General features: G+C 33.9%; 3 protein-coding genes across 7 annotated transcripts; 1 reads left to right on the forward strand and 2 right to left on the reverse strand.

Annotated features, from left to right (window-relative positions):
- Window positions 1–11783: 11783 nt before the first annotated feature.
- LOC133316361 (uncharacterized) lies at window positions 11784–15136 on the reverse strand. Of its 2 annotated transcripts, none has more exons than XM_061518098.1 (2): window positions 13916–15136; window positions 11784–12133 (listed from the first exon to the last, which is right to left on the reverse strand). In XM_061518098.1, exons 1-2 carry the CDS (start codon window positions 15072–15074, stop codon window positions 12051–12053), a joined length of 1242 nt encoding a protein of 413 aa, XP_061374082.1. In that variant the 5' UTR covers window positions 15075–15136; the 3' UTR covers window positions 11784–12050. The 2 variants fall into 2 exon arrangements, with proteins under 2 accessions (XP_061374082.1, XP_061374083.1); XM_061518099.1 differs by having other exon boundaries at window positions 11786–12140; window positions 13924–15134.
- A 1167-nt stretch (window positions 15137–16303) lies between these two features.
- LOC133316363 (uncharacterized) lies at window positions 16304–22061 on the forward strand. Of its 4 annotated transcripts, XM_061518103.1 has the most exons (6): window positions 16315–16387; window positions 16445–16590; window positions 16813–16919; window positions 17215–17719; window positions 18366–18484; window positions 21712–22061. In XM_061518103.1, the coding sequence occupies exons 1-6, from the start codon at window positions 16315–16317 to the stop codon at window positions 21908–21910; spliced, it is 1149 nt and encodes a 382-aa protein (XP_061374087.1). In that variant the 3' UTR covers window positions 21911–22061. The 4 variants fall into 4 exon arrangements, with proteins under 4 accessions (XP_061374085.1, XP_061374086.1, XP_061374087.1 ...); XM_061518101.1 differs by having other exon boundaries at window positions 16304–16590; window positions 21694–22061; XM_061518102.1 differs by having other exon boundaries at window positions 16304–16590.
- Window positions 22062–23248: 1187 nt separating this feature from the next.
- LOC133316378 (UDP-D-apiose/UDP-D-xylose synthase 2-like) lies at window positions 23249–25520 on the reverse strand. The gene is made up of 9 exons (XM_061518121.1): window positions 25260–25520; window positions 25068–25160; window positions 24860–24961; window positions 24293–24407; window positions 24067–24200; window positions 23879–23980; window positions 23707–23799; window positions 23446–23581; window positions 23249–23358 (listed from the first exon to the last, which is right to left on the reverse strand). The coding sequence occupies exons 1-9, from the start codon at window positions 25518–25520 to the stop codon at window positions 23249–23251; spliced, it is 1146 nt and encodes a 381-aa protein (XP_061374105.1).
- Window positions 25521–27467: the final 1947 nt, after the last annotated feature.

Here is a 27467-nt window from a genome sequence, read left to right on the forward strand (position 1 = left end):
TAACTAAAGAGTTTAATTTGTGAAAATAATAACCGTTGATTGACGGAGATCAACGGTTAAGATATGATTGTAAGAGGTTGTAAACGAAAATAGGTTGTAAGTATAACTTTCCTCATAAAAAAAACATCTTTTTAAATTTTTTTTTTTTACATTGTTTTAAAAAAATTATTCCTTAACAAAATGTAGGAAATGAATTTAGGAATGAGATATTATATCTATCTTTTTTCATATACATTTTACTTACTTTTCTCTACTAATGTTAGATTACAAACTTAACCAATCTTCTCCCTTTCTAAATAAGTATGTAAGAGGTAGGCTTGAAACAAGGTAAGCATTTTTATATCCCATAGATTTATAAATAATAACAAAAATATAACAAAGAGATATAACAAATAACAAATACTTGAGACTATAGAAGGAGGATTAAGGAGAGAATGAAAACTTTACATCAAGATAGTTGAAACCGAGAAATTACTTAAGATTGAAGGGATAAGATATTGTGACAACCAAATAATGTTACTACCACATCTTAACCGTTGATTTTCGCCAATCAACGGTTATTATTTTTCAAATCAAACTCATTAATTAATTATTAATTCGCAATAAATGATAATCGTTGATTGGCGGAAATCAACGGTTAAGATGTGGTAGTAACATTGGTAGTAACATTATTTGGTTGTCACAATATCTTATCCCAAGATTGAAAGGGGGTGATTGTGAAATTAATGCACTTAAAATGAAGAATTCATTTATACAAGAGTCTTGATGATAACAAACAAGCTTAGAAGCGACGTCAAAGAAAATACAACTTGCAACAATCAAAAGTCCAAGGAAACAATTCAACAAGACAACAAGAGCAAATCATTCAACACACATGATCAAGATCAAAGATCAAGATTGCAATATATCCTTGATAGATTATATCTAAATGTAAATGTAATTGATTAATGATGCATAAATGAGCTCAAAGAATATTTAACTCTATTTATGCATTATCCATGACATCAATCATTTGAAACCTTTAATATTTATGAAAAAGACCCTTGACATATTTCGTAACCTCAAAACATTTTTTAACAAGTCAAGGAATTACATTAACAACCCAAAGAAGGAATGCTTTACAACTCGAAAAACTACACCATTGATGTTCTGTCAAGAAAGTATTCGAATACTTGTGCTGTGAACAAAGTATTCGAATACCTTAAGAAAAGTATTCGAATACCAGATGAAGTATTCGAATACCTTACGAAAAGTATTCGAATACTTATTGGGCATTAAGCAGTCTAACAGCTATAAACGGCTAGTTTCGTGCCAACAACTATATAAACTCATTTATTACGAATCAGCAAGCTAAGTTTTACTGTTCCATTGGTTTGGCAATCATTATTAGTCATTCTCATTGAATCAAACTCATTTATTGCTTGTTCTTACTCATATTGATCATAAAACTCCTTTGATCATTCTTGTGTCATTGATCAATACCCATAAGCTTCAACTTGTATAATCTGTACTTCAAGAGTACAAATTCATTTCTAAACACTCTCATTCTGTTTATTTAAGTTGAGGGTAGTGAGACCCTAATGAAAAGGTTGTTCATAGCCTAAGAAAGTGAATGGAAGTGTAAGGGTTTCAAGAACCAAAATTCTTGAAGGTTGTAGCGGTTTGTCAAGCACCCTTGAAGCTTGATAATTAGTGGAAAGTTGAACGAGCGGCTTCAATCTGGATGTAGGTCACGATGGTGGTGACCAAACCAGAATATATCGTGTTTGCGAGCTCTCTAACTATTTATCTCTTTACATTAGCATTATTTGAATACTTAAGCTTATTTAAATTTACATTTTGCATACTACTTGCTTGTATTAATTTTTATTCTTTAAGCTTTGCTTGTGTAAAAATCATATTAACTCAAGAAAATCTTTTCAAGAAAGAAAGTGAGGCATTTTGCGAAAATATTTTTAAAACTCAATTCACCCCCTCTTGAGTTTGAGGCCACTTGTCAAACAGGTGACAAGATTGAAAATCGCGGAATCGACGGTTTGTAAAGATTTTATATTTCTAATTTCAATAAAAAAATATTTATGCATATAAAGTGTTTGTAACTCACAACTTAATTCTTCAAAGACAATTTAAATATCATATTCATGAAAATTTACCATCTCAAAGGCGCTTTAATCACGTTCACAATCGAAGGAACAACATGTCAAGCTCAAAATACAAACGACAAATTTTTGGAGCTTTGAAAGTTCATACTCGTACAACTCCCACCAATCTGAAGAAGTTATTTTTTTTATTACAATCTTGGCTATTGGATTACCAGAAAAATTTCCTTCGATGCTTGAAATCTTCAAGTTGAGCATCAATCTTAGATATTTCTTCTATATCCCCCATTGTAACACTCCGTTCTAGAATCGGTTTGTTAGCATTGCATATGATATTAAGCTTAGTTACAATAATTGTAATTGAATTAAAATTATGGATAAATTTTTCATTTACTTTTAATAATATTGGTTCCATACATAACTAATTCAAAACGTAATTGCAACTCATACATAGAACGAAAAACATAATACATACGCTTAACATTAACGTCTACAACCAAGCAGCCCCATAAGCATATAAGCTTTAAAACTTACTATGAACTACGTTTCTCTTAAACATTTCCTATCTAGGTGACATAAGCTTTTACCAAGTTATAAATGTGGTTACTCACTCTACATATGTTTAACACTTTAAACTTTACAAACCATCAGTGATGGTAATCAACTACTCGAATATAACAATCATATTCCATATTGGTTAGAAATAAAATGGACAACACTTGGCCGTAATTGGAGGGTTTGGGATATTTTTCCAATCTCATGAAACACCTAGTGAACAACATATATAATTTCATACATATTCCAATCTATCTACTAGACTACTAATAATATCCATCAATGGATCTTATATATGATGCTTCTAAACATAACTTTTACATCAAAATCATTATTTACATGGTTTCAACCTAAAACATCATGAACTAGTACATTTAATACATAAAGTCCTTTACATCAATTCTTATCAAAAGGTAAATCACGGCTTCTAAGAAATGAAGTATAGCATAATACAATGCCAACATAGTACAATAATCCATCTAAATTCAAGTCCTCCCATTATGACATAATTACATACACAACCAAAATATGCAAGGTATGGCTCCAAAATATAATACTAGCATGCTAATATGTCAAAGCGTACAAATAAAACATAAATGCCACAACCCCAACTCGGGCCTCCTTCCATGGGAAATATCATTTGTGCTACTTAGGGTGCTTGAAAAAAATCCTCACATGGGGTGAGATATAATCTCGGTAAACTCAGGGTTCTTAGAGATTCCTCCAACAATGAGCTCACTTCCATGCTATGCAAGCATCAAAACGACATTATGCACACAAGCTCACAATAACTAGCATATAATCATGCAAGGTGTATCAACACCAACCAAACCATTCCTCTAGACCATCAGTCATCCCTGGAATGTTGCTACCAATCATAATCGAGTCATCCCTGTGGTCCATCAGTCATCCTCGGAATGCTCATATCATTCAATTCTACTGGCCATAGAATCTATCCGATCATGTAACCATACATGACATAATCATAATTTCAAACTCAAGCAATCACACCCAATCTCAACACCACTACACTACCATGTTATACAAGTCATTACTCCATACGGAGTATGGCGGAACATCAAGGGGAAAATCCCCAAGGTCTAAGTATTTACCTGTCACAGACATCCGTAAATAGCTTTTATCTATTGTAAGCCTCAACCACAACCAATCCATACAAAGTGACCTATAGCAAACGGTGGAAATATGATCAACATATCATACAACACACAAATCACTAAGTTACTGACTAGAATCTACTTTTGCATTTTAAGCTCATGACTTACCCCTTTAATATGGAATTCAAGAAGCTTGATCTTGAATAATCGTTGAATCTAATGGTTGTTCTTCAACCTCTAAGGTACTAGGATCAACTCTACATCATGAAACAACATACATTCACCATCAAACATCATTTCAAGCCTTAAGTATCATAAGACTTAACATTTTTTCATGACTAAAACATAAAAGTGGTCATAGTGATGTTTTCTCTTATTGTCCTCTCACAAAAAACACTTCTAAGCATGTTTAACTAAGGAAACAATACCCAAATCGTCCTTTAACACATTCAACCATCGAAATTTTGAATTTTACTATTCATACAACCTAGAAATTTCAATAATCCATGAAAACTTGAGTTGAGTGGATATTTCTTACCATGAATCACTCTAGGAAGTTAGGAGAAGCAAACCCCAAGCTCAAATGCACTCAAACTCGCCCAAAATTACCAAAATCTTTCACAAACTCAAAACTTTGAGGAAGAATATCTCACTCCACAAGCTTCCTTACACGAAAATGAGGTGTGGGCTTTGAAAAGGACGAGATTCTAAGTGATTTTGACTTTGGAACCAAGTGATTTGGTTATGTCTAGCTCAAGTTAGTAATTTCAAGCTCTCTTTCTCTATTTTCATGGCTTCTTTGGGTGTGTGAGGGAGGAAGACCGAGGAGGGTTTTCTTTTTGTGTGAAAAATGACTAAGTTTAGTCATTTAAGTGACTTTAGCTTTGGTTAATTGAACCCACTTGGTCACTTACTCTTTTAACTTCATTTTTTCACTTATTATAGCCAAATAACTTAGTATTCTAAACATGTGTTTTTATCTCATATACCTTATAAATTAGTCACTCACTAATTTATTTACCAGTTTCGAGTAATTTTTTTAATTTGCATTTTTGTCACGAAACTCCATGTAATTGCATTTTTATTTGAAAAGTGACTTTATCTGTAAAAAATTAGATTTATGTATATAATTTATATCTGATAATTAGATTTTTAATCTAGTTATTTATCTGATAAATCATGGAGAATTTCAATTTACCTATTTTACTGATGTGGGTTATTATACCCACCATTCTTTCAAGGCATTTATATAATCCACGTTTAACAATTTGGGAATGGAATATTATATCTATCTTTTTCATATCCATCTTACTTATTTTTCTTCATCACTGTTAAATTATAATCTTAACCAACCTTCACCCTTTTCTAAAGAAGTATATAAGAGGTAGGCTTGAAACAAGGTATGCATAATAATATCGTATGAATTTACAAATAATAACACAAATATAAGAAATAACAAAGAGATATAACAAATATTTGAGAGTATGGAAGAAGGATTAAGGACAGAATGAAAATAGTTGAAACTGAGATGTTACTTAAGATTGAAAGGGGGTGACCAGATCGAAAATCGCGAAATCGAAGATTCATAAAGATTTTAGAATTTCTAATTTCAATAAAAAATATTTATCAATACAAAATGTTCGTAACTCATAACTTAAATCTCAGGGTTTACGGTTTAGGATTTAGACAATTTAAATATCATATTCATGAAAATTCACCATCTCAAAAGCATTTTAATTACGTTCACAATCGGAGGAACTGTATGTCAAGCTCAAAATACAAACAACAAATTTTTGGAGCTTTGAGTGTTCATCCTATACAACTCCCACCAATCTGATGAAGTTATTTTTTTTCAATTGCAATCTTGTCTATTGGATTACCAAAAATGTTCCTTTGATATTTGAAATTTTCAAGTTGAGTATCAATCTTAGATATTTCTTCTATATCTCCTATTATCCTTTCAAGACATTTATATAATCCACGTTTAACTTCAAAATCAGCTCTAAATAAAGAAATATAAAGTAATTGCAGGTTAAGGTAATAGCCTGCAATATGCAAAGGTCTATGAAGATGTGTGTCCTATCTCTCATCAATGACCTCCCACGTAGGCAAATAACTAAAGAATAAAAAAAATTGAATCAGTTTTGAAAACAAAGACTACAAAATTTAAAATTTAAATTAGATTTGATAATTTACACTCTTAGATGTAGTTGAAGGCATAAGCAATTTTCTGTTTGGCCTAATCAATTCACATAAATGAAACTCATGGGTGGCTTCTCATATGAATCAACCATACGAAGCTTCTTGACCAAAGGATAAGTGCACTTTGTCTAAAATCACATCTATAATAAACTTTTCATCCTTTGTCTTTGCAAACCGGCTAGACTTCCATTTCATTGAAGATGAATATTTATATCAATGCTCCTTTGTTATCATGGAGGCACCCCTTAGTTAGGTGAGATATGGCAAAATGAGTAATGATCGGTCTCACCAAATTTTTTTCTTTGGTAAAGTGGTGCAATAGAGTAATCAGAGAAGTTCTTGAATAACTATAGGCTGTGATTTTTTTCCCATGGAATTGTGTGATGGTGAACCAGTATCTTCTTCTTCAAACCGTCTAACATTAAATAAACGCAATGAGATGCATAATGTGTTGACCACAATCTCCTTTTCTCCATCAACATCTCTCTTGCAACTTTGTATTTTGTTGCATTGTCCATCACCGCTTAATAACATTTTCTTCACCAACCTTCTCAACAATATCATCAATCATCATAAAAACTTTTTCAATAGCTTTTGATATGTCAAATGCATAAATAGACTTACGAAAAATAATTCCCTTAAGGATGTACATTAATAAGTTAATTATAGTCCTCATTCTTTTGTGGATCCACTCATCTATTGTTAGTGTGGATCCAAATTTCTTCTAATAAATTTTATGTTCTTCACTATTCTGCATTGTCAAATCATATTGTTGCTTCAAATCAATATTCTTCAATTTATTCTAATAAATTTTATGTTTTTTCAACTCTGATGTCATGGTAGGATGGTGGCTTAAATCTTGGACTATGTTTTGAAATTAATTCCAACATCTTATGAACTTCATCACTTCTTGCAATATTGAATGGAATGACATTATTATAGAAGAAATATGCAATTTCTTGATATGGTTTCTCTCTTCAATTCTTATTAAAGATGTTATTTATTGTAGCTTGAGTGCTCACTCCTCTTTTTTTTTTTGAAAATTTTATTAATTTGATCATCATTTTCATTCAATTTTTTTTCCACTAAGCTCATCATCATCATCATCATCATCATCATCATCATCATCATCATCTTGTGTGATTAATTTATTCAACCATCTCTCTTGTAACGAGGATACAATTCCAAACATTTGTTTTTTTAATTAATTAGGAACGAAATTACAAGCCCTTAAATCCTTTCATGTTCCCACCAAATGGTGCTTGAATCGGCAAACATCTCATGTTATCGTCTTCTTATGATAATTGTATTGAATTCTTCCACCACTTGCATCAACTTGAATATCATGCTTCCATCCCACACGAGTCATACTTCCAACAACATTTTTGTTCATTTTAATTCCTCTACTAGAGGCAACAACAACAACATCATCACTAACACTAGCACTAAAAGCCATTTTTTTAGCTTAAATCAGATTTTGCCAATTGCCAAACCACCACCATTTTAAATATTAATTTAAATTAGAGAATGAAAATCAAAATACCTTATTAATGTAATTTAAATTCAATTCATGTCATCCGTAATTCAGATTCTATAGAAAAGAGAACATATACATATACCTGGAAAAGAATATAGGCTATGGGAAGAAGAGAAAACAGAGGTTACACGAAAAAGAAATAAAGGCTACATAAAAAAAAAAAAACAAATGCTACATGAAAAAAGAAAAAGAAAACAAGCGCCGAAAAATTGAAGAAGATTCCTATTCACTGGAAGAAGACAATAAAAAAATTGAAGAGAAAAAAAAAGAGAATAGAAAACTTGAAGTACAGTCCCAATCACCGGAAGAAAACAATAAAACTTAGGATATGTTAAATATAAATTTACTAACCATTTCAAAGCCACCATCAAAGCTTTCTAGTTACCACCAATCAAGATTGTACAATTTAGAACTATGGCTACATTCAACAACTTCTGTCTAATGGTGTTATTTATTATTAGTTCTGTTTTGATGGTCAAAACAAGACTTTCATACGATGTTCCCCAACCGATGGAAACTAATTATGCACTAAGCCCATTGTCATCATATGAAGAGTATTTAAACAACTGTGGGAAGAAGTTATCCCTAAGATGTGGTGATGAAGTGTTCTTATATATATTTTTTGGTAATCGAATAGTTACGAACCATTGTTGTGTTGAACTTACAGATGGTGTAGGAAAACGTTGTCACGATGGTAGGACAAAATACATTCTAAGATTGCCAAAGTTAGAGAAAAACAAACCAATATTTTGTAGAGGAGTGAGACAATATATAATGAAAGTTTTTACACTACATAGGGTTGCCACATGGGGTTGCTTCAGGGTTGTTGGAATTAAAAATTTGTACAATTTACAAGTTGTCTTTTCTAATAATGGATAAAATAATTTTTGTATTTATAATTTTTTGACATATTTTCTTGAAATTAATTATACACGTTTCAAGTTCAAAAAGCTCTTGTGTAAAGAGATGTGTTAGATAATATTATAAACCATTAACAAGGTCCTTATCCAACAACTTAAGTTCTTGGGTTGAATTGATTATTTATATGGTATCATAGTTGAAGTGACCAAGTGATCAATGAGTTCAATCATTATTGCCCCATTTTATGATGGACCATCGAACAATAGCTACATTCGACAACTTTTTTCTGTTATTTATTATTAGTATTTGAGAGACTAATGACACAAACTTCTGCACTCTACATCATAAAGAAAATTAATCTCATCAAAATAATTGAAACAATCTTGACAAACTAAAAATAAATGCCTAACATGAAATAAATCCAATAAAGGGTGTGAACTACAGGCTGAGGCCCATAAAAGATGGCCTGAAATAGCTTAAGAAATCCTTGGTAAATTTTGCTATAAGTTAATTCGATTTTTAATAAATAAATTATTTACTCTTACCGACTAATTGATATATCCATGGCCCATACAACTTGGTTTCTGGACTTGTTAAGAGTCATAACAAATGAAACAATAATAGAAACCTATCTTGTTGGAAACTTAATGGGAATTGTGACATTAATTGGAATCATGGTAATTCATATAATAAAAACAACTTCACTGACTTTATTTCCAAGAAAAACCATACATTCAATAACATGATTTCCCAATTTTCTTCCTAGAAACTTAATTCCATTACTCAGGCCATTTGACCTATAAATATTGCTCCTTAACATTACTCGAACTCCTAATTTTAATATAAGTTTATGGAATGGCAATCCAAAGCAGTTAATGTCATTCAAAATATAACTAGAAAATATATCTTATTCACTTTCCAAATTACCTTCTATACACATTGAATCATAACTCAAGTATACTTTTTCATCTCCAAGAATCATAAACATTAAGTTCTTATTAACCAGAGCAACAATTTATAAATTAGGAGTCATACTTGTTCTCTCCTTGAACTAGTCTTAATCAAGTTCTACAAAATATTTGTAGGGGGAGGTTATAGTTATTACCCCTTTTTCTCACTACTTGTTACTACTAAATCGTAATCGTTGATTTCCGTCAATCTAACGGTTATAATTTATTTATTTTAAATAAATTATAACCGTTAGATTGACGGAAATCAACGATTACGATTTAGTAGTAACAAGTAGTGAGAAAAAGGGGTAATAACTATAACCTCTCTCATATTTGTATAAGCAAATTTAATTAACTCATCTTAAGTAGAATCATAATTTGTAATGAGTATATCTTATGGAATTTCAATTTTAGATTCTCCTTCAGTTGATTTCATGACAATTTATTAAATTGTCTCAATTGAATATGATTTAAATCACTTCGTACCTGCTTTAAATCTCATGTTTGTAGTAAGCCTAAGAACTTGGGAAATAACTAAGAGAGTGTTTGGTAGAGGAGAATATTTTTTATTCTTGGGAATCACAATTCTTAGGAATATGCTAAGAAAGTAAATTTTTCAGGAATGTTACCAAAAAGTTATTTGGTGGGACAAAATATTCTCAAGAATGTTGGCTCAAGTTTCCTGATTCTATGTTTGGTTAATTATTAATCATTTCTAGGAATGTGGTCATGCTAATTCTTATATTATGGAAGGTCTTCACAAATACAACACAAGATTATCTTGTTTTTTTCGGAAGTGTTCCCAAACAGAGAGTCAGGGACAAAGACATGCACCTTCTATGATTTAACATTCATTAGCAACACTGAAGAGAAACTTCATGTCTACAGAGAAAGAGACCTCACCGGAGCGAAGCGAATGTGAAAGGGAACAACGTGAACCAAATATCGTGGCTGTCAATTCAACGTCGAAACCAGACGATCGTGGCGTAGTGGTCATTGGAGCAAAGTAGAGAAAACCCAGTAAAGGCGTCGTGAAAGGGAAGAAAGGAACCCACGATTTTGTGAAACAGAGTATCACGTCTAAGACTTTAACAAGAGAGGGTATTTTAGTCATGAAAATATTAAACAGGGTTATTTATGTCCTATAAAGTATGTAAAATTTTCCCACCATGTGAGAATTCAAGAATACCACCCCACTTGGTAGTATTATTTCATGAGATTCTTATCCACGATTTTAATTTTCGAGAATCTTATTTTCCCATAAAATTTTAAAAATCCTTGTACCAAATGTAGGTAATTAGAATTCCCAATATAAGTTTGCTTAAAATACAAAATTTATTCCTCTAGCAAGCGGCTCTAAAGGTCTATTGAGGATAGGAGCTCAACTAACTTTTCCAATGGAGCAAACTCAGGTCAACTCTGAGTAAAAGGAAATGTGTGTTAAGGGCTTCGTTTCTAGCAAATGAAAAAAGTGGAAATGCATAATCTCGATAGCAATGGAGGAGAAGAATAAAAGTCTATCCCTATATATAAGAGAGGATATTTATAGGAGAGTGGATGATTCAAAATCTACTCGAATGTGAAAGCCAACACATCCCTTATGGTGAGAGACTGAGAGTATATAACGTGTGGAAATATGCAAAGAGTATTTCTAATGCTAGGAGAACCAAAATCCTTACAGTAGGGATAGAGTTATAGATAACGTTGAGCCGAAACACATTCAATAAATTTTTTTTTACCTAAGACTGAAATCTTGTATTGACACGTTTGATTCATCTAGATTTTACACACACACACACATTCTCCCTCATATGCATTCGTTTACTCATACCATCACCAAAACATAAGTTTCCTTTATTTATCGAAATAAATAACTATCTTGGTAAAATATTTTAACCTTTGATAGCAAGTTTGAAAAGAAAGTATTTTCGTTAATTTATTTCAAAGGCTTTTTTTTTTCTTTTATATAATTTTTTTTAACGCCTATCAGGAAGCTGAAAAAAAAATATCTCAAAATAAAATAATCCAAACTAGCTATATACATTAAATTTGTTTATTGAGAAAACAATTAGCCTAAAAATATAAATATTGTATATTTAAGAAATAATAATATAATACATTTTCTATTTAAGTATTATATAACCCTTAAATAATTTCTAATCTTGATCTATGTGAAATTAAATAGTTAAAACTAACTCCTCCTATCTATTAAAACAAGGTAATGTTCTCTCTTTATCCATTTCCAAGTAAAAAAAGAAAAAAAATTCATCCAATCCAACCATGGATTTAAAATGATATGGCAAGAACTTGTGATCTTTTGCAGGATAGTTCTGGATCTAAGCCCAACAGCAGTTATTGGATTTGGAAGAAAACAATGACGGTCTGATGACAAAGTTCGAAACCATGTAATAAATTTTCAATCTTATTTATTAACTACAAAATTTAATAATTTCCAAATCTCATCAGCAAGATGAAGCGGCCATACTCTAAGCTGCTCTCACTAGTCGTTCAAGCATGCATTTACTAGATCTTCTTGCGAGTATAGAATCATTCTTTGACCTGTAGCAAACATTCTCATCACTCATATTTAATAACGAAGAAAATCTATCCAGTATCTTTACTTTCACTATGTGAGTATACCTAGAATAAACAAGTCGACAGTGAACAAGTAGTTCAGCAAAATGAGTACATAAAAAATCGATGAAAAAACTGCTATGAATACAATCCCCCTCTAATGACTTGCTATACTCGATTTCATCAACCTGGCTAATAGCTTGGCCTCACAGCAATGTCCCAAACAAAGTGACTCCAACTCTACTCCCTGGTAGAAAACAAAACAAAAAAATAAGAGGGAAGTTTTCGGCAAGCCAAATTATACTTTCACATACAGATTAGAAACAATTATATGTTTCAAACATAGATTATACTGTGCACATCCTAATCATGTCAACTTTTTTCCATTTTCTTCCCCAGTAACAAAGAAAGTTAAGTTTCACAGAACACTTTGCACAACTCTTATTATTTGTGCTGGGAAAGATATAAGGTGTGTGGCTAACCCATTGATTGAGACATTCAGGAAAAAATGCAACTTCTATGCCAAGCATGGGAAGTTTATGACAGCAAGGAAAAGATTACAAACATCAGTTTAATGCTCAGGCACCAGAAGAGCTCAGATACAAACTCTGTTGTCAACATAAGATTATAGAACAACACCACTTCACATAATACCCATGCATTCAAGGAAGGTCAGCACATCATAATCCGAAGTAAGTTTGAGGCATGATAGCTCTTTTATGCATAAATTCATTCAAAGAACACTCAATCACACAATAGTTATTTAATGCAACAACTATTGGTTTGAAAATTGCACACCGGTATCAGGAAGTAAAACCAGAAGACAACAAAAGCAATCATGAATAACTAACTGACATGCACCAACTTAAGCAACAAGTGTTGAAAACATAGATACTTGACTTGGATATAAAACAATTCACATGATTTCATTACTTAAATAATAATAATTAATTATTCAATAATAGGGGAGGAGAGAGAGAGAGAATCATAGATTTTTTCGAACTCTTAGGGGAAGCAAAAAAGTTTTTAGAACAAAACAGAGGGTGCCTGGGAGAGAGTTTAAATAAATGTTTTTGGTAAGAAAAGTACAGCCCTATTCTTATGTATTGTTCAAATTGAAGCATGAGCCCATACAAATTCATTACAATGAAATTCATCCAAAAAGTGAACACATGATAACAAATGTAAGAAGACCAAACAATTATGTCTGCTTTTGATGACTCTAAATCTCTAATTGACATGAATCAGCATAGGCAATACTCAAGGCAAATAACCTAATTTCCTTACCTAAATAAACCCGTAAACATTATTTATTTAATAACATGATACTGGTTCATGCACTAACACTTCCACAAATGGAAAAAGCAGCACATACATATGAAATCTCAATGTCTCATATTCTAGCCAACTGTTTATAGTCCACAATCCAAGGTTGCTGCTCTGGGCAGCAAACAAAAATATTGCCTTTCAGTTAAAACAACATCCATACTGATGTGTGGCTACAAGTAGAATTCCAAATATATACACTTCTTTAATCTCCATAGGATAGCTCCAAAAATATAAATTTCTGATTCCTGGGATGTCATTGCTGCCTGAAATCTTAGGGGATTCATGAGACTCAATATGGATTATTATAGACTACAGTGTACACCCCATTTTTAATTTGTTTATTTTATTAATTGAGTAAACTTTTCATCAAAGAGGGCATGGATCAGTGGTAAAGCTGCTCCTTTGTGATTGAAAGATCGCGGATTCGAATTCGTTAAAAAAGCCGACTGCATATAAGGATTGGGTTTAATGGTTTGGTTCGGTTTTGAGTAAACTTTTCATTAAAATTCTTTTTTAAGATAATGGTCTAATTTTATTCCACATATACCTAATGTCCACACTCCGTACAACTACAAGTGAATAACCTCACACCACAACAATGTCAATACATAACACAAAATAGAAGGCAAACACATTTCAGTGAGGGGACAGAACCAAAGCAATAGAATCAACAAAAGGAAACCCCACATGGACGGACATACCACTTAATAAGCGAGCCAAAAAGAAAATGCTGCATGATGGGAACCTTCTCCAAGACTTCAGCCTTATACATCTTGAGCAACCCACTATTGACCTTGTTCCAATTAGGGACCCCACTGATATCATCCAACATGGGTGAGTGCTCAGCAAACAGACCCTTCTTCACCTTCTTCACAAAATCAATGCAAGCAAGGTAAAGGTACTCACTGGAGAAATTATCCAGTATATCCTGGTTGTGAATCGACTTTGGCTTCATATACTTGTGGTCAATCAACTGCGAAGACCCAAATATGAATGGCAGAAAGTGGTAATCATCAAGCCCCCAAACACCATGTGAACCTGCAGGCTCCAAGCAATACACCAATTGCAACTTCCTCATCAGTTCAAGATACTTCACAAACACTCTGCTCACTACGGCTTGGTAATCCTCCTCTCCGATCACCCCCAACCTCGCCAGGCAGTACAGCCACGCCGCGAAATTGGTCTCGTGCCCAGTGCCGTAATCGATTCGGCTCGAGTTCCCAAAGCTATCGGCGAAATAAGGAACAATTTCAACGGTGGCCGATCGGAGATCCTCCGGGAGGAACCGCAGCATGAGGGATTCAGCGGACTGGACCAACCGTTCGTGCCAAGTTCGGTAGGCGACGTTGCCATAACGCGCGGCTTGCTGAAGTGGGGGAATTTCGTCGATCCATAGGGTTAGGGTTTCGAGAATGGAGACGATGGAGTTGGTTGTTTCGGACTGGTGGCAGGGATCGGAGATTTTGTGGCCGCGGATGGATTCGGAGAGTGCGACGACGAAGCCGAGGAAGTTCTTACCGGAATCGGAGTCGTGTAAGCGGCGAATGTCGTCGGGGGTTTGGATGCGCTTGGTTGGGGTTTGGAATTGGTAGGGCGGGGAAGCCACAGGGACCTTCTGAGCTTGTGGTACAGGAGCGAGGATGATGGCTCGCTGGGAGTTTGGGTCCGGTGGGATCGCCGGAGCTCGGATGGGTCGGTAAGTAGGCGGCGGCGAGATTTCGGAGAACGAGGGTGACGGCGGAGGTGGCGCGAAGGTTGTGGGACCGCCGCACTTGCAGCATGTGCCGGTTGTGGGTGGTGATCGTGTTTCAGGTGAACAGTCTTGGTGGTGATGCTGGGATTCTTCTTCCATGATTGAAATGGTGAATGGTGGTGCTTGCTGAATGCAGAGAAAGTGGAGGAGGAAAACCAGAATGAATGAATGGGTTTTTGGGTCCGGACCAGTTCTTTGACAATTGGGCTTATTTCTTAAAAAATTAGGCCCAGTCCATTTTGTAGAGATTGGGTTTGAGCATTATCTCATAACTGGGTTTCAATTATTGTTCCCTATGTTACAGCGACGTTGATATAGAATACGACACGACACTCTGTAATATGTAATTCTAAAAATTAAAAAAGTAATGCAACCAACTAACCTTTAAGTTGCAAAGAAACATAAGATATTTTAAAATATGTATATTAGGAAAAACGTTTCTGCAGTTAATGCAGATAACTTATCTGCATTTATTCCCAAAACGACGTCGTTTTGGTATTGAAATCTTAAAAAATTAAAAATATAAAGACTATTATAACCCTGAAATAAATTAAAATTACAAAAATACCATAATTTCCGTCCCAAAACGACGTCGTCTTGACTTACTGCAGATAAGTTATCTTCAGTAACGGCAGAAAAAGCGAACTCATTTATATTAAACATATAATCGTAATTCAACATATTTAATAGCTGGAACTAAAAAAATAACGAAACCAACCTTTAAATCCTTTTGAGTCTCTACAACGAGTGTTAGAGTGTCAAAAAATATCGAACATGACACTTCAATTTTTTTGAAATATCAGTGCATGATATATTGTTTCCCATCAAAACTATTCTCACTTTTTTTTAAGAAAAAAACTAAACACAATAATTTTTTAAGAAAAAATAAACAAAATAATTAATATATTATTTTTCTCAGTGAAGACTTATGTATGATTTTTTTTTTGTACCAGACTTATGTATGATTTAGTTTATGGAAAAAATTGTTTCTATCCATATTTTTTGACTTTTTTTTATCATATCTCTCATTCATAATATTTTCTTTTTCTTTTTTCCTTCTAATTTAGTAGAGAAGAGAATGTAAAATATTAACAAAAAAAAATATACCCAAATACGATTAATATATTTAAAATAATAGAAAACTGTGTATCTTAAAATGACAAAGATATATCAATTCTATTATCATATAATGTAGTACAAATAAATTAGAGTGTTTCCTTCCTTTATTGTCATTAATTTTCTTTTGTTTCAGAAAAAGAAAGAAAAATAAACTATAGGCTAATGTATGATGACATTTGACATTGAGGTTTTTAGGTGTGTGGAGTGTAGAGAGGGTGGAATGGGAAAACGAGAGAAGCAGAAACAGAGGCATGAGAGAAGGTCCTTCAACTATTATCTAGAAGATGATGACAGCGCTCCCCACCCTTACCAACCCTCCCCTTCTTCTTCCTCTTCTCCAAGGCATGAAGAAGAGAAGGACCTTGAAGAAAAAGAAGAAGAAGAAGAAGACGCTGATGATGACATCAATGGGGGAGAAGAAGACGAAGCAAAAAATCAAGAAAACACATCACTTAATATGCCTTCCAAGTTCCTCCTTTACCAACAATCTGTGCAGGTTCGTGTTCCTATCTTAAAAAAAAAATGTATTTTTTTTTTCATTTGGACCAGCTTGGTTTGGTTGGTTATTAAAATGAAAGATGGAATGCGCAAGATTTGAACTTTTCAAGTGTGTATTTCTATGTTTCCTACCACGAAATAGATGGGTTGTTGTGAATTTTTTCCCTGATAGAGAAGTGCATAAATTTGGCTTAGTGTATCATGCTTTTTGTTTATGCAGTCTCCCAAAGGAGACATAAGTTATATGCAAAAGTTCTTTCTCATGTACGTGGGTGGAAGGATGCCCCTCCATCTTCAAGAAGATTTCTGTGGCACTGCGTTTCTTAGGTACATCGTGGCATTTGTGATTTTTTTTTTTTTTTTTTTTTTATGTGGATATAAAATCTGGTTTGGTTTAAAAAAATATGATTGCTTTGTATCCTGGATGGCATCCTATTCCTCAGGATGTTTCAGTTCTAAACTTCAAATTGTTGATTCTTTTATGGCTCTAAACGTCAGATTAGTAAATTATCTATATGTAAGTGGGGTTCTATCTGATGTAATCCTTTTCTATTTCTGATATCTCTTGATATTTTTATGTCGGCCCGAGTCTGCTTACCAGGCAGTGATTTATGTTTGACAGTACAGAATGGCTCCGCAGTGATCCAAGAAGGACAGCAGTAGGATTAGATTTGGATCTTGAGGCACTTAATTGGTGCATGGAAAACAATATACCTAAACTTGGGGCTGATGGTTTTTCTAGAATATCCCTCTTTCATGGGAATGTCCTACAACCTCTTCAGTCTAAACTTGTGAGAATGGATCCCCAGGAGCTGGTAAGCCACATTTCACTGTCACAGAACAGAGAGAATCTGCAGACCAGTGTGCCGGAATCTGATGTTCAAACAGGCTCTGCTGCTCAAGATGATAAGTTTACTAAGAGAAACTTTCCACTGCCGGGAAGAGATATTGTGTGTGCTTTTAACTACAGCTGCTGTTGTCTCCATAAACGAGCAGATTTGGTTTTGTATTTCAAGCATGCTCGTGATGCCTTGTCAACTGAAGGTGGAATTTTTGTGATGGATTTATATGGGGGTACATCTTCAGAGCACAAGTTAAGGCTTCAGAGAAGATTTCCTAATTTTACGGTATGATATAAATTTGTAAATATTCAGTACACTAGCTAGAAGATGTTGCTACAATCTATGTGGAATTGTCTTTCATGGATAATGTGGTGTAAATCCACTTGGATGCACAAAGAAAATTTGAACACACTTGCACGGGAAACAGGACAGATGATTGATACATAAAGTATAAGCACTGTAACGTTCTTTACTAAAATCATTCTACCCTCAAATTCAACTTTGTTGCCCCATGATCCACAATTTTCCCACTTCCTACCCTTTTCTTTATGGTATTTTCACTCTTTGTAATTGACTTATTGCATTTCCAGGTATATCATCAGAGTTTCATGTTAATTTTCCAATTCTAGTTCTCTTTTAGCTTTTTCTTTTCTCATCTGCCACTGTTTGTAGCTATTCCCCTCTGACTTTTCTGTTCTTTTTATGTTCTTATGAATCCTTGGATATATAAACATATATTACATGACACCAAATTTGAGGAGCTATAACCTTTAAACCTGTGGGACAGGGATATTATGCTTTTCCAATGGAATTGCATCATATATGGAATTAGTGCACGGAAACGAGTGTATCCGTACTAACTTTCTTCTTTCAAATATTTAAGTTAATAAATAATGTTTAACAATATGGTCTTTGTGATCAAATTCTGCAGTATGTATGGGAGCAAGCTGAATTTGATATTATTCAGCGGAAAACAAGGATTAGCCTCCATTTTCATATCAAGAAGCAGCAGAGAAAACTTCGCCATGCATTTTCATACAGCTGGCGGCTGTAAGTAGTTGTATTTTTTTTTTTCCTTCTTTTTTTTTTTTTTTGGTATTCAACAGGGGCTAAAACACCCCAAACAGCAGAAGACAGAAAACGATACAGACAGAAACACAAAGCAGCAGAAATAAACTAAAAGAAACTCTAAAAACTAAAAGCCAGTGGACAAAACACAGGTTCCTAGTTTGCAGCAGTATCCAACCCAGGATCCAGAATATCAGCAGCTAGCAGGTTGAGGAGGGCACGATGAGGAGAAGAGATTGGGGAGAGACCAAGGGGATCATCCAAGGCTTTTTTCGCAATCCAATCTGCACACATATTAGCCTTCCTTGAGATACCATTTAACTGAACATTCCATTCCTTTTGCAGAAAAACTCGAATCTTAGCTACTAATGGTAGCTTTCGAGTGTCATTACCCCTAAGGGTAAGTAGGCTTAATGCTTGAGAGGAATTTGATTCCAAAGTTATCTGTTTCCAATTGTTGTTCCATGCAAATACAAGGCCATGATATACAGCCCATAATTCAGCCATTAAGGGGGAACAGGAACCTAAGAAAACCGAAAACCCACCAATCCAGTCTCCATTTCTACCCCTTATGAGACCTCCACAAGCAGCCCTCTCCCCATTCACAACACCATCCACATTCAGTTTGAAATAACCATGATTAGGGGCTGTCCACTTCTCGGGTTTAATGGGAGCAGGTATGCTAAGAACCTCTCTGGACCTGTGAACAAAACTGCATCTGATTTCCTCAATTTGGGCAGCTAGAGGAATTGAGGGGTCCACAGGTCTCTTGTAACCTTCTTCACGTATCTCTTTGTTCCTCCAAATCCAAAGAGAGTTGCAAACTATAAAGAATACATCTCTCCAATCCTTTCCAGAGCATGAATTAATATTTAGATTAAGACATAACCACTCCTTGAATGAAACAGGATTGAAAAAAAATCCTTGGGGAAGAGGATGAAACATAGGTAAAAGCCAAACCTTTTTAGCCATAAAACAGTCTCTGAACACATGTAAGCACTCCTCCACTTGATCTGGACATAAATGGCAGCTGTTCGACCCTCCATTCCATTTAGCAACTCTATCTTTTGTCAACATTCTTCCATGTAGCATCTTCCATAAGAGTATCTTGATTCTCTCTTTTCCTTTCCACTTCCAAACACGGTTCCAGCAGCTGTTTGTAGGAGCAGAATTTGAAGCTGTCTGACTGCAATAAGCCATTTTAACAATAGAACTATTCGGATTCCAATTTTTCCACACAATTATATCCTCTCCTACCCCATCTTCTGGATAAGGAATGGCTAAGATCAGATTAACAGTGTTTTGATCAAAATGACTTAGAAGAAATTGCATGTTCCAACCCTCCTCTGAGCAAAATTTACTATGCTTAATTGTCAAATCAGAGTCTTCATCTGCCGGAGGGGCTGCTGCGAGAGATATGAGATTGCTGCTGCTTCCCAACTAGTCATCTTTCCAGAATTTAATCTTTCTCCCATTACCTATCTGCCAAACAGTGTTATTGAGCATTTTTGGCCAAATTCTGCACAGACTTTTCCACAAGTGGGAATCATAAGTTTTACAACTCACCTCTTTCATCAAATCCTTTTTCCTACTGTATTTAGAAAAAAGAACCTGGACCCAGGACTGCAAAGGAAATTGAGTAATATTCCAGGCACACTTTTGGAGAAAAGCTTCATTCTGCTTTCTGAGATCTATGATGCCTAAGCCACCTTGATCTTTAGCCAACTTAAGACAATCCCAGCCAATCGCATGATACTTTCTTTGATTATTAGTATCTCCCCATATGAATTTTCTTTGTAATTTTTCAATTTCATCACAAATTCCCATAGGAAGAAGACTACTTTGCATGTTGAACATAGGAATAGTTGAAATAACTGATTTGGCCAATGTAATCCTCCCTGCCATTGACAAACATTGCTTCTTCCAACCTTGGAGCCTGTTATTGACCCTATCCATTAATTCTCCATAGTGCAATTTGCTTACACGGCCATGCTTCATTTTATAACCAAGATATCTTCCCAGATTCTTAGTATGAGCAAATCCACTAATCTCCACAATAGCATTCACAACATCCTGAGGGACATTTTTAGAGAAAAATATGCTGGATTTTTTAAGGCTCACCTTTTGGCCAGACATGCTGCCAAATTTGTTTAGACAGCTCATCACAATCCTTATTTGGTCAGTATCAGCTTCTCCAAATAACATCAGGTCATTCGCAAATAAGAGATGGGATATGGAGGGCCCACCTTTCCCAGCTTTCATTGGCTTCCACTCCTTCTCCAAGGAGTCCGTAATCAAATGGGAAAGCTTTTCCATACAAAGGACAAAGATATAGGGAGATAATGGATCACCCTGTCTTAAGCTTCTACTTGGGGAGATACTACCAGCTTGAGTGCCATTCCAAAGGATTTCCAACTCAGAGGAGGAGATGCATTGCATGATTAGATTAACCAAAGATATTGGGAAGTTCGCCTCAGACAAAACTTTATGGATAAATTTCCAGGACATCCGATCATAAGCTTTCTCGAGATCAATCTTTATAGCAAAGAAACCCCTCTTCCCCTTCATTCTACTCATTGAATGGACCATCTCGTGAGCAATGATAATATTGTCTTGGATCTGTCTGTTAGGGACAAAGCTAATTTGTTGAGGAGAAATTAGCTTGTCTAGTAAAGGCTTCAGCTTTCCCACAATTAACTTACTGATTCCTTTATAGATAACAGAGCATAGAGCAATTGGCCTGAATTGGTTGATTTTTTCGGGTTTAGCCAACTTTGGAATAAGAACAAGGTGGGTTTTATTTAGCTCTTTCACCATCTCAGGTATATTCCAAACCTGTTTTACACAATCAGTAACTTGAAGTCTCAATAATTCCCAATTCTTTTGGAAAAAGAGGGCAGGGAACCTGTCTGGTCTAGGAGCTTTAAGGCCATTCATAGAAAAAAATGCCTCTCTGATTAGAGAATCGGTTATGGGATCTTGCAATACCTTCAATTCCGAGTCCTCCAAAACAGGCCAGGTATGAGTAGTATTGAACCAGGGTCTGCAGTCATCTTCCTCTGAAAACAGCTTCTTGAAAAAAGAATGAATCAGCAAAATCAACTCACTTTCTTCCTTCACCAGTAGTATTGAGCTCAATAACACACATTGTATTCTTGTTTACATTTTGTATTTCTGGTTGTTTCTAACAGCATAAGAGGTGTCTTCAGGTGGACGTTGCCTGAGATCAGGGATTGCTTAGAAGAGGCTGGATTTCGGTCTGTTCACTTTTGGGTTCGAGAGATGCCAGACACCACAGAGATTGTACGAACAGAGGGATTTGGTGTGGGAAAGGATGTAAAATATGAAGAGGCAACAAGTTTTCAGCAACAAGATTCTTGGAATGCTTACATAGTTGGTGTTGCATAGCTTCATCTTAGAAAGTCTAATTTAGTTTCTGTTGCATTAATTTTTTCATAACTAGACAATTATCCCTTGTAATCAGTTTTACTGCTTGGAACTTTCTTTCCTTCTTTAATTTTTAGTTGAGTTGGATTTATGAATCACAACAAACAATTTTTTAGAGTAACATATATCTCAAGTTTGGTATGAAATTTCATCAATCACTGGTGAGATATAATAGTATATATCTATGATGTACCGATACGGACACCGGCACGGGACACGATACGACATGATACGCCGACACGTTAATTATAAAAAATGTCATATTTCGATACGTTGGAACATGTTTTGATATTAAAAAATATTTTTAATATATATAATATAATTTATATTTAACACAAATAATAGTATATAATAAGTTATATAAACAATCAAATATTCAAATTTCATAACATAAATATAAATAAAAATAATTTTTCGTACCTTATTAATTTTTCATGTCAAATTTCATAACAGAAAAAAATTGATTTATAAATGATTTATTTTATTTTTAGTTAATAAAATAAAATTAAGACTAAAAAAAAAAAGTGTAAGAGCATTGATCACGTGTCGAAAAAATGTGTCGGAGCGTGTCAGAGAGTTGACTGCGTGTCTGACACGCACATTTTTAGAAAATCAACGAGTCTGTGCTTTAGAGGTATATATAAAGGGATTTATTAATCTCTTACAGTAGGAGATGGCTTACTTCGTGCTATAGAAACAAATCATGTGGGTCCCACTATTTTCTAAAAAAGAAAAAGGAATGAAACAACTTTCCACATCTCACTTGCATAAGAGAATTCTCTACGTCAACATAAGAGAATTTAAACCCATATATAAATGCAGTGAGGTAGAATAATGAAGAGAGACATTCCAACGTAAATGTTGAAATAATTGTATATGGCACATCATTTGACTCTTAACTTGTATAAGTACTCGGTGTATATTAGTTAAAAGGAAAAATTACTCATGAAGAGTAGTTCTCCTTTTTATATATTCATCGATTTTCGTATAACTCAACTTTTTTTTATTTAGGTGAGTAGGTTTTATCTATGATTGTGTTTATGGTAGGAGACGAGATTAATAAAGATCTTAGTTAAATTTAAAAAAACAAGCAAATGATGGCCCAAAAAAAGGAAGAAAAAAAATAAAGAAAAAGGGAAGAATTTGATTTCAAAAAGCTAAAGTTACAGGAAGAATTAATAGAAGATATGACTATTTATTACAAAAAAGAAGAAGAAGAAGAAGAAGAAATGACTATAGATATACACTTGTGATCTATGACCTCACAATCAGTGCCGCATGTACATTGTCAATTTGCAGTCAATTTGACGGTTTTGAAAGTTCTTTCGTGATAGCATGAGAATATGTCTGGTGTTGATATTGGAGGGTAACATCCAACAATTCATGAAGAGGTGTCCTTGGCTTCCAACCTGAACCCCAGGAGAATACACGTTAAGAAGAATGTTGGAATTCTGCAGAACAATACCATAGATTTAAAATAATTAATGATTGAATACCAAGCTGCCTGGTGATAATTGTCATATCAGGGATGCGCCTGTCACTATCATCATAGCCTTTACCATAGAAATCCTCTGAACTCACATTCAGAGTTGATAGACTAGACGCAGGTACACCAGACACCTTTGCATAAACCTTAATGGAAATGACAAAATGAGCAAAAGCTGTTAATTTTTCTTTGCGAAACAAAGGCAAAGAACTTATCAATAGACTAATGTTAGAAAGTGGAACAGCTAATATCGAAGGAAGCTTAGGGCTACCTGTATCATAAGCTCAGCTAGTTCCTTCACAGATGCTTCATTGTCTGGGTTTCCCACATTAAAGATATGCCCATTTGCTCTCTCAGGGTTATCCTGCGACATGTTGGCATCTACATTAGTCCAAGCTCATGGCAGGTCATATAGAAACATGGAAGTTTACTTCTGAACCTACAATCATTAACATAACAGCTTCAATTGCATCTTTGATGTAGAGAAAAGTTCTCTGTGATTGTCCACCATCAACAAGTTTGAGTGGCTCGCCTCGCAGGAGATTCTGTAACAAGAAACTTTGAGAAAAACAGTAGTGTATTAAGATCATGAAGACATGAACAGGAAACAGAACCAGCTAGCTGATGTTACATTGCTGAAGCAAGCTAAAACTCTGGGGACACCATCACTTGGGCCATCCACACCAGGAATGAAGTCCATTCTTGGGCCAATCCAGTTGTAAGGTCTCACAATGGTGAACTTGAGGCCATTCTCCGCGTGCTCAGCTTCAAGTTAGTACTGAAGAGTAAGTTAAGAAGAAAAAGAAAATCTAATCATAACTATCATAAACAAAAGTAAAATACATCTCGTTGTTTACCATATATAAGCCTGTCAGTCATTTGCTTTGCACAGGCATAAGACCATCTCTGCTTCTCAATCGGACCAAAAATACAAGGACTGACATCTTCTTTAAGCATGTAGTATTCTGGGTCCTGCATCAAGCAAACTCATGTTAAATCAAACAATAACTAAATGGCGCATGTTTGTGTTTTATTTTCGTTTATAATTACATCAACATATGTATTAAGATCTCCTTCATAAAGCCAATGGTAAGTAAGTAAGAAAGTATAATTACAAAAAAAAAAGTAAGAAATATTATGCAAGAAATGTTGACCATTTCCTTTGTAAATTCTTAAAAATAAAAAACAAAATGAAAATAAATAAGTATTTTCGTAATTATTTATAAAAATGTATTAGCTAAAAAAAAAAAACCAAATACTACGATTAGCTTTGAAAATTAACCATCTAATCAAGTGCAAATTTAACACATTACACTGATGTGAGGACTAGACATTCATGCCAAAAAGGATACTCATTTTCATCAAGAATATATGAAATCATATATTTGTTTACTACTATAAACTGCAGAAACAAAAAGAGGTACCTTTCGATATTCCTCAGGGAGAAAGCTACCAATAGTCTTCCCAAAGACCTCGCACGTAGAAAAATGGATCAAACGCTTATTGTTCTCAGTGCAATACTTAATCTGCATTACATGTAAACAATTCAATCATACACGCACACACACACAAATAAAAACACGAAATTGACGAGTACCCATCTCAAGAAACGACAAAATCTCGCAAACCCACCACCGGAATCGCATCAATGAAATTGCTGTAGATGGTGTCCAACGGGCGCGTGTTATAATCCGCCGGCGTGCAAATCGCAGCAAGATTGATCGTCTGCAACGAAGAACACAAAAAACACGATTACAAAAATAATCAAACCTAGGATAAAAATAAATAAATAAAAAACACATTGAGAAAATCGATGATTATTACGAGATCGGAAGCTTTGACGAGGGTTTCGAGGCGAGAATCGTTCTTGATGTTCATCTGATGAAACTCGATGCGGTTAGCCCAAGGGAGGGAACGTTCGAGGAGGTGGTTGATCTTCTCGGAGGAGACGTCGACGACGATGGCCTTGTGGGTGCTTTCAGCCATAAGCTTCTCGCAGAGGTGGGATCCGATGAACCCGCCGCCGCCGATCATGCATATCGTCATCGGCGGGATCGGGTTTCCGTCCAAGTCGACTCGTGCCATTGAAGACCAGAAACTGAAGCTTTTCTTTTTTCTGCAGTGAGAGAAAGAAAAGAAGAAAATGCAGAGAGAAAAGAAAGTGAGAGAGAAAGAGGGTGAGGCAGTTATAACTGGTTTTTTGCAAATTGAAGAAGGAACTGAGAATGCGGTGGCAATGTCGTAAATTATCCCTCAATTTCAGTTATGGTCGTTACTTACAGTTACTTATGGCCCGTTGATTTTCATCATTTTTCAATTGTTCTCATCCTTCGGACCCATATTATTAGGACCTAGTACTAAATTTTATACAATTGAATTGTGATAAAATGGTGATAATTAAGTACATATTATTAATATTATATAATATATTAAATAACTAATTATATAAAATTATAATAAATTAAGTTAAGAGAAATTCTAAATTAATATAAAAGTATCATATTAGGTAAAAAAATATATCAATAACACATTAAATAATAAGAATTTATATATAAGAGTAATAATTTTCTTATGTTATATAAGAAAAATATTATCTCATACACTCATATTTTTTAAATGGGTCTTATAAAAATATTATCTCATACACTCTTATGTTATATGTGGGACCCATATTGGATCATGTGAAGAGAAAAGAGAAAAAAAAATATAGGTCTCATATATTTTTATGTGTATAGGAGATAAAATTATCTCCTACAACATGAGAAACATTAATCTCATTTATATATAAGGTAATATTTTTTCTTATGTTATATAATAAAAAGATTATCTCCTATCTAAATAATAAATAGAAGAGAGAAAATAGTTGAAGACGAAAAAAATAAATTATAAGACCCATTTAAAAATATGAATATATGAGATAATACTTTTCTTATATAACATAAGAAAAATACTACCCTTATATATAAGGGTTCGTTTTTTCTACAGTCAATGTAGATAACTTATTTACATTAAGTTCAAAATGACATCGTTTTGAGACGGAAATCAAGGTATTTTTGTAATTATAATTTATTTCAAAATTATAATAATCTTTTTTATTTAAATTTTTAATTTTTCAAATCAAAACGACGTCGTTAAAGCCTATTTATAAACATCAAACTTAAGACTTCATTTGTCTATAGAAAAGTACAGACTGATTTTTCACCATTAAGTTGATTATTTTTTACTAATTTTGAACCGGTTCAATTAATACACTAATTATTTGATTTTTTTTAATGTTATCTAGACTAACGATCCGACCAATTCACAAAATTTTCAGTCCAAAGAATCAGTTTGATTTGATTTTTTTTTCTTTTTTATTGTTACTTACTATCGTTGAGGAATGACGAAAAAAATTTGTGAACTTTCTGGTTTAAGAAGTAAATTTCTTTTTTGGATAACATGATATTTTAGTGGATGAGATCTTTTATTTTGTATTTAATTTTTATTTATAATTATTTATATAATTAAGTCTTGGGTTATATAATAATAATGTTGCAGAAGAAAAATACATTTTTCCACATACACAATAAAATATGGGGCCATTAGTTTTTTAGTTTGTCTCTCCTAATTCCATTTTCTCAATTCTCATTATTGTGTATGTAAGAAAAACTTTTTTTTCCCTGTAATATAAGGGATATAAACCCCTTAAGTCTTTCAATTATTCAAACATATTTTTTTGTCGGTCTCTCTAACAAAAGAAGTTATATAGTTCTTAAAAGAGATGGATTATTTACCCAAAAAAGAGAAAGAGATGGATTCCAATAATTTAGAAATACAATTGATCTGGATAACATATAGGCCCATGAGATTTAAAGTCCAAAAAGGGCTCATGAAAGCGCAGTGATCTCATTGTGCAGAATACACACAACAAGCATTGCGCGAACGATAATGTAAAACCGCCTTATATAACTTAAAGACTAAGAAAAGTCTTAGTAACGAGATGAGTTCCACCGCGCATAAGGGTCAACACAAGGAAGACAACTCCAGCTTGTC

The sequence above is a fragment of the Gastrolobium bilobum genome, unplaced genomic scaffold (genome assembly GCF_033153095.1).
Source record: "Gastrolobium bilobum isolate Gb01-03AN ecotype WA unplaced genomic scaffold, APGP_CSIRO_Gbil_v1 utg682, whole genome shotgun sequence".
NCBI classification, from domain to species: Eukaryota; Viridiplantae; Streptophyta; class Magnoliopsida; order Fabales; family Fabaceae; genus Gastrolobium; species Gastrolobium bilobum.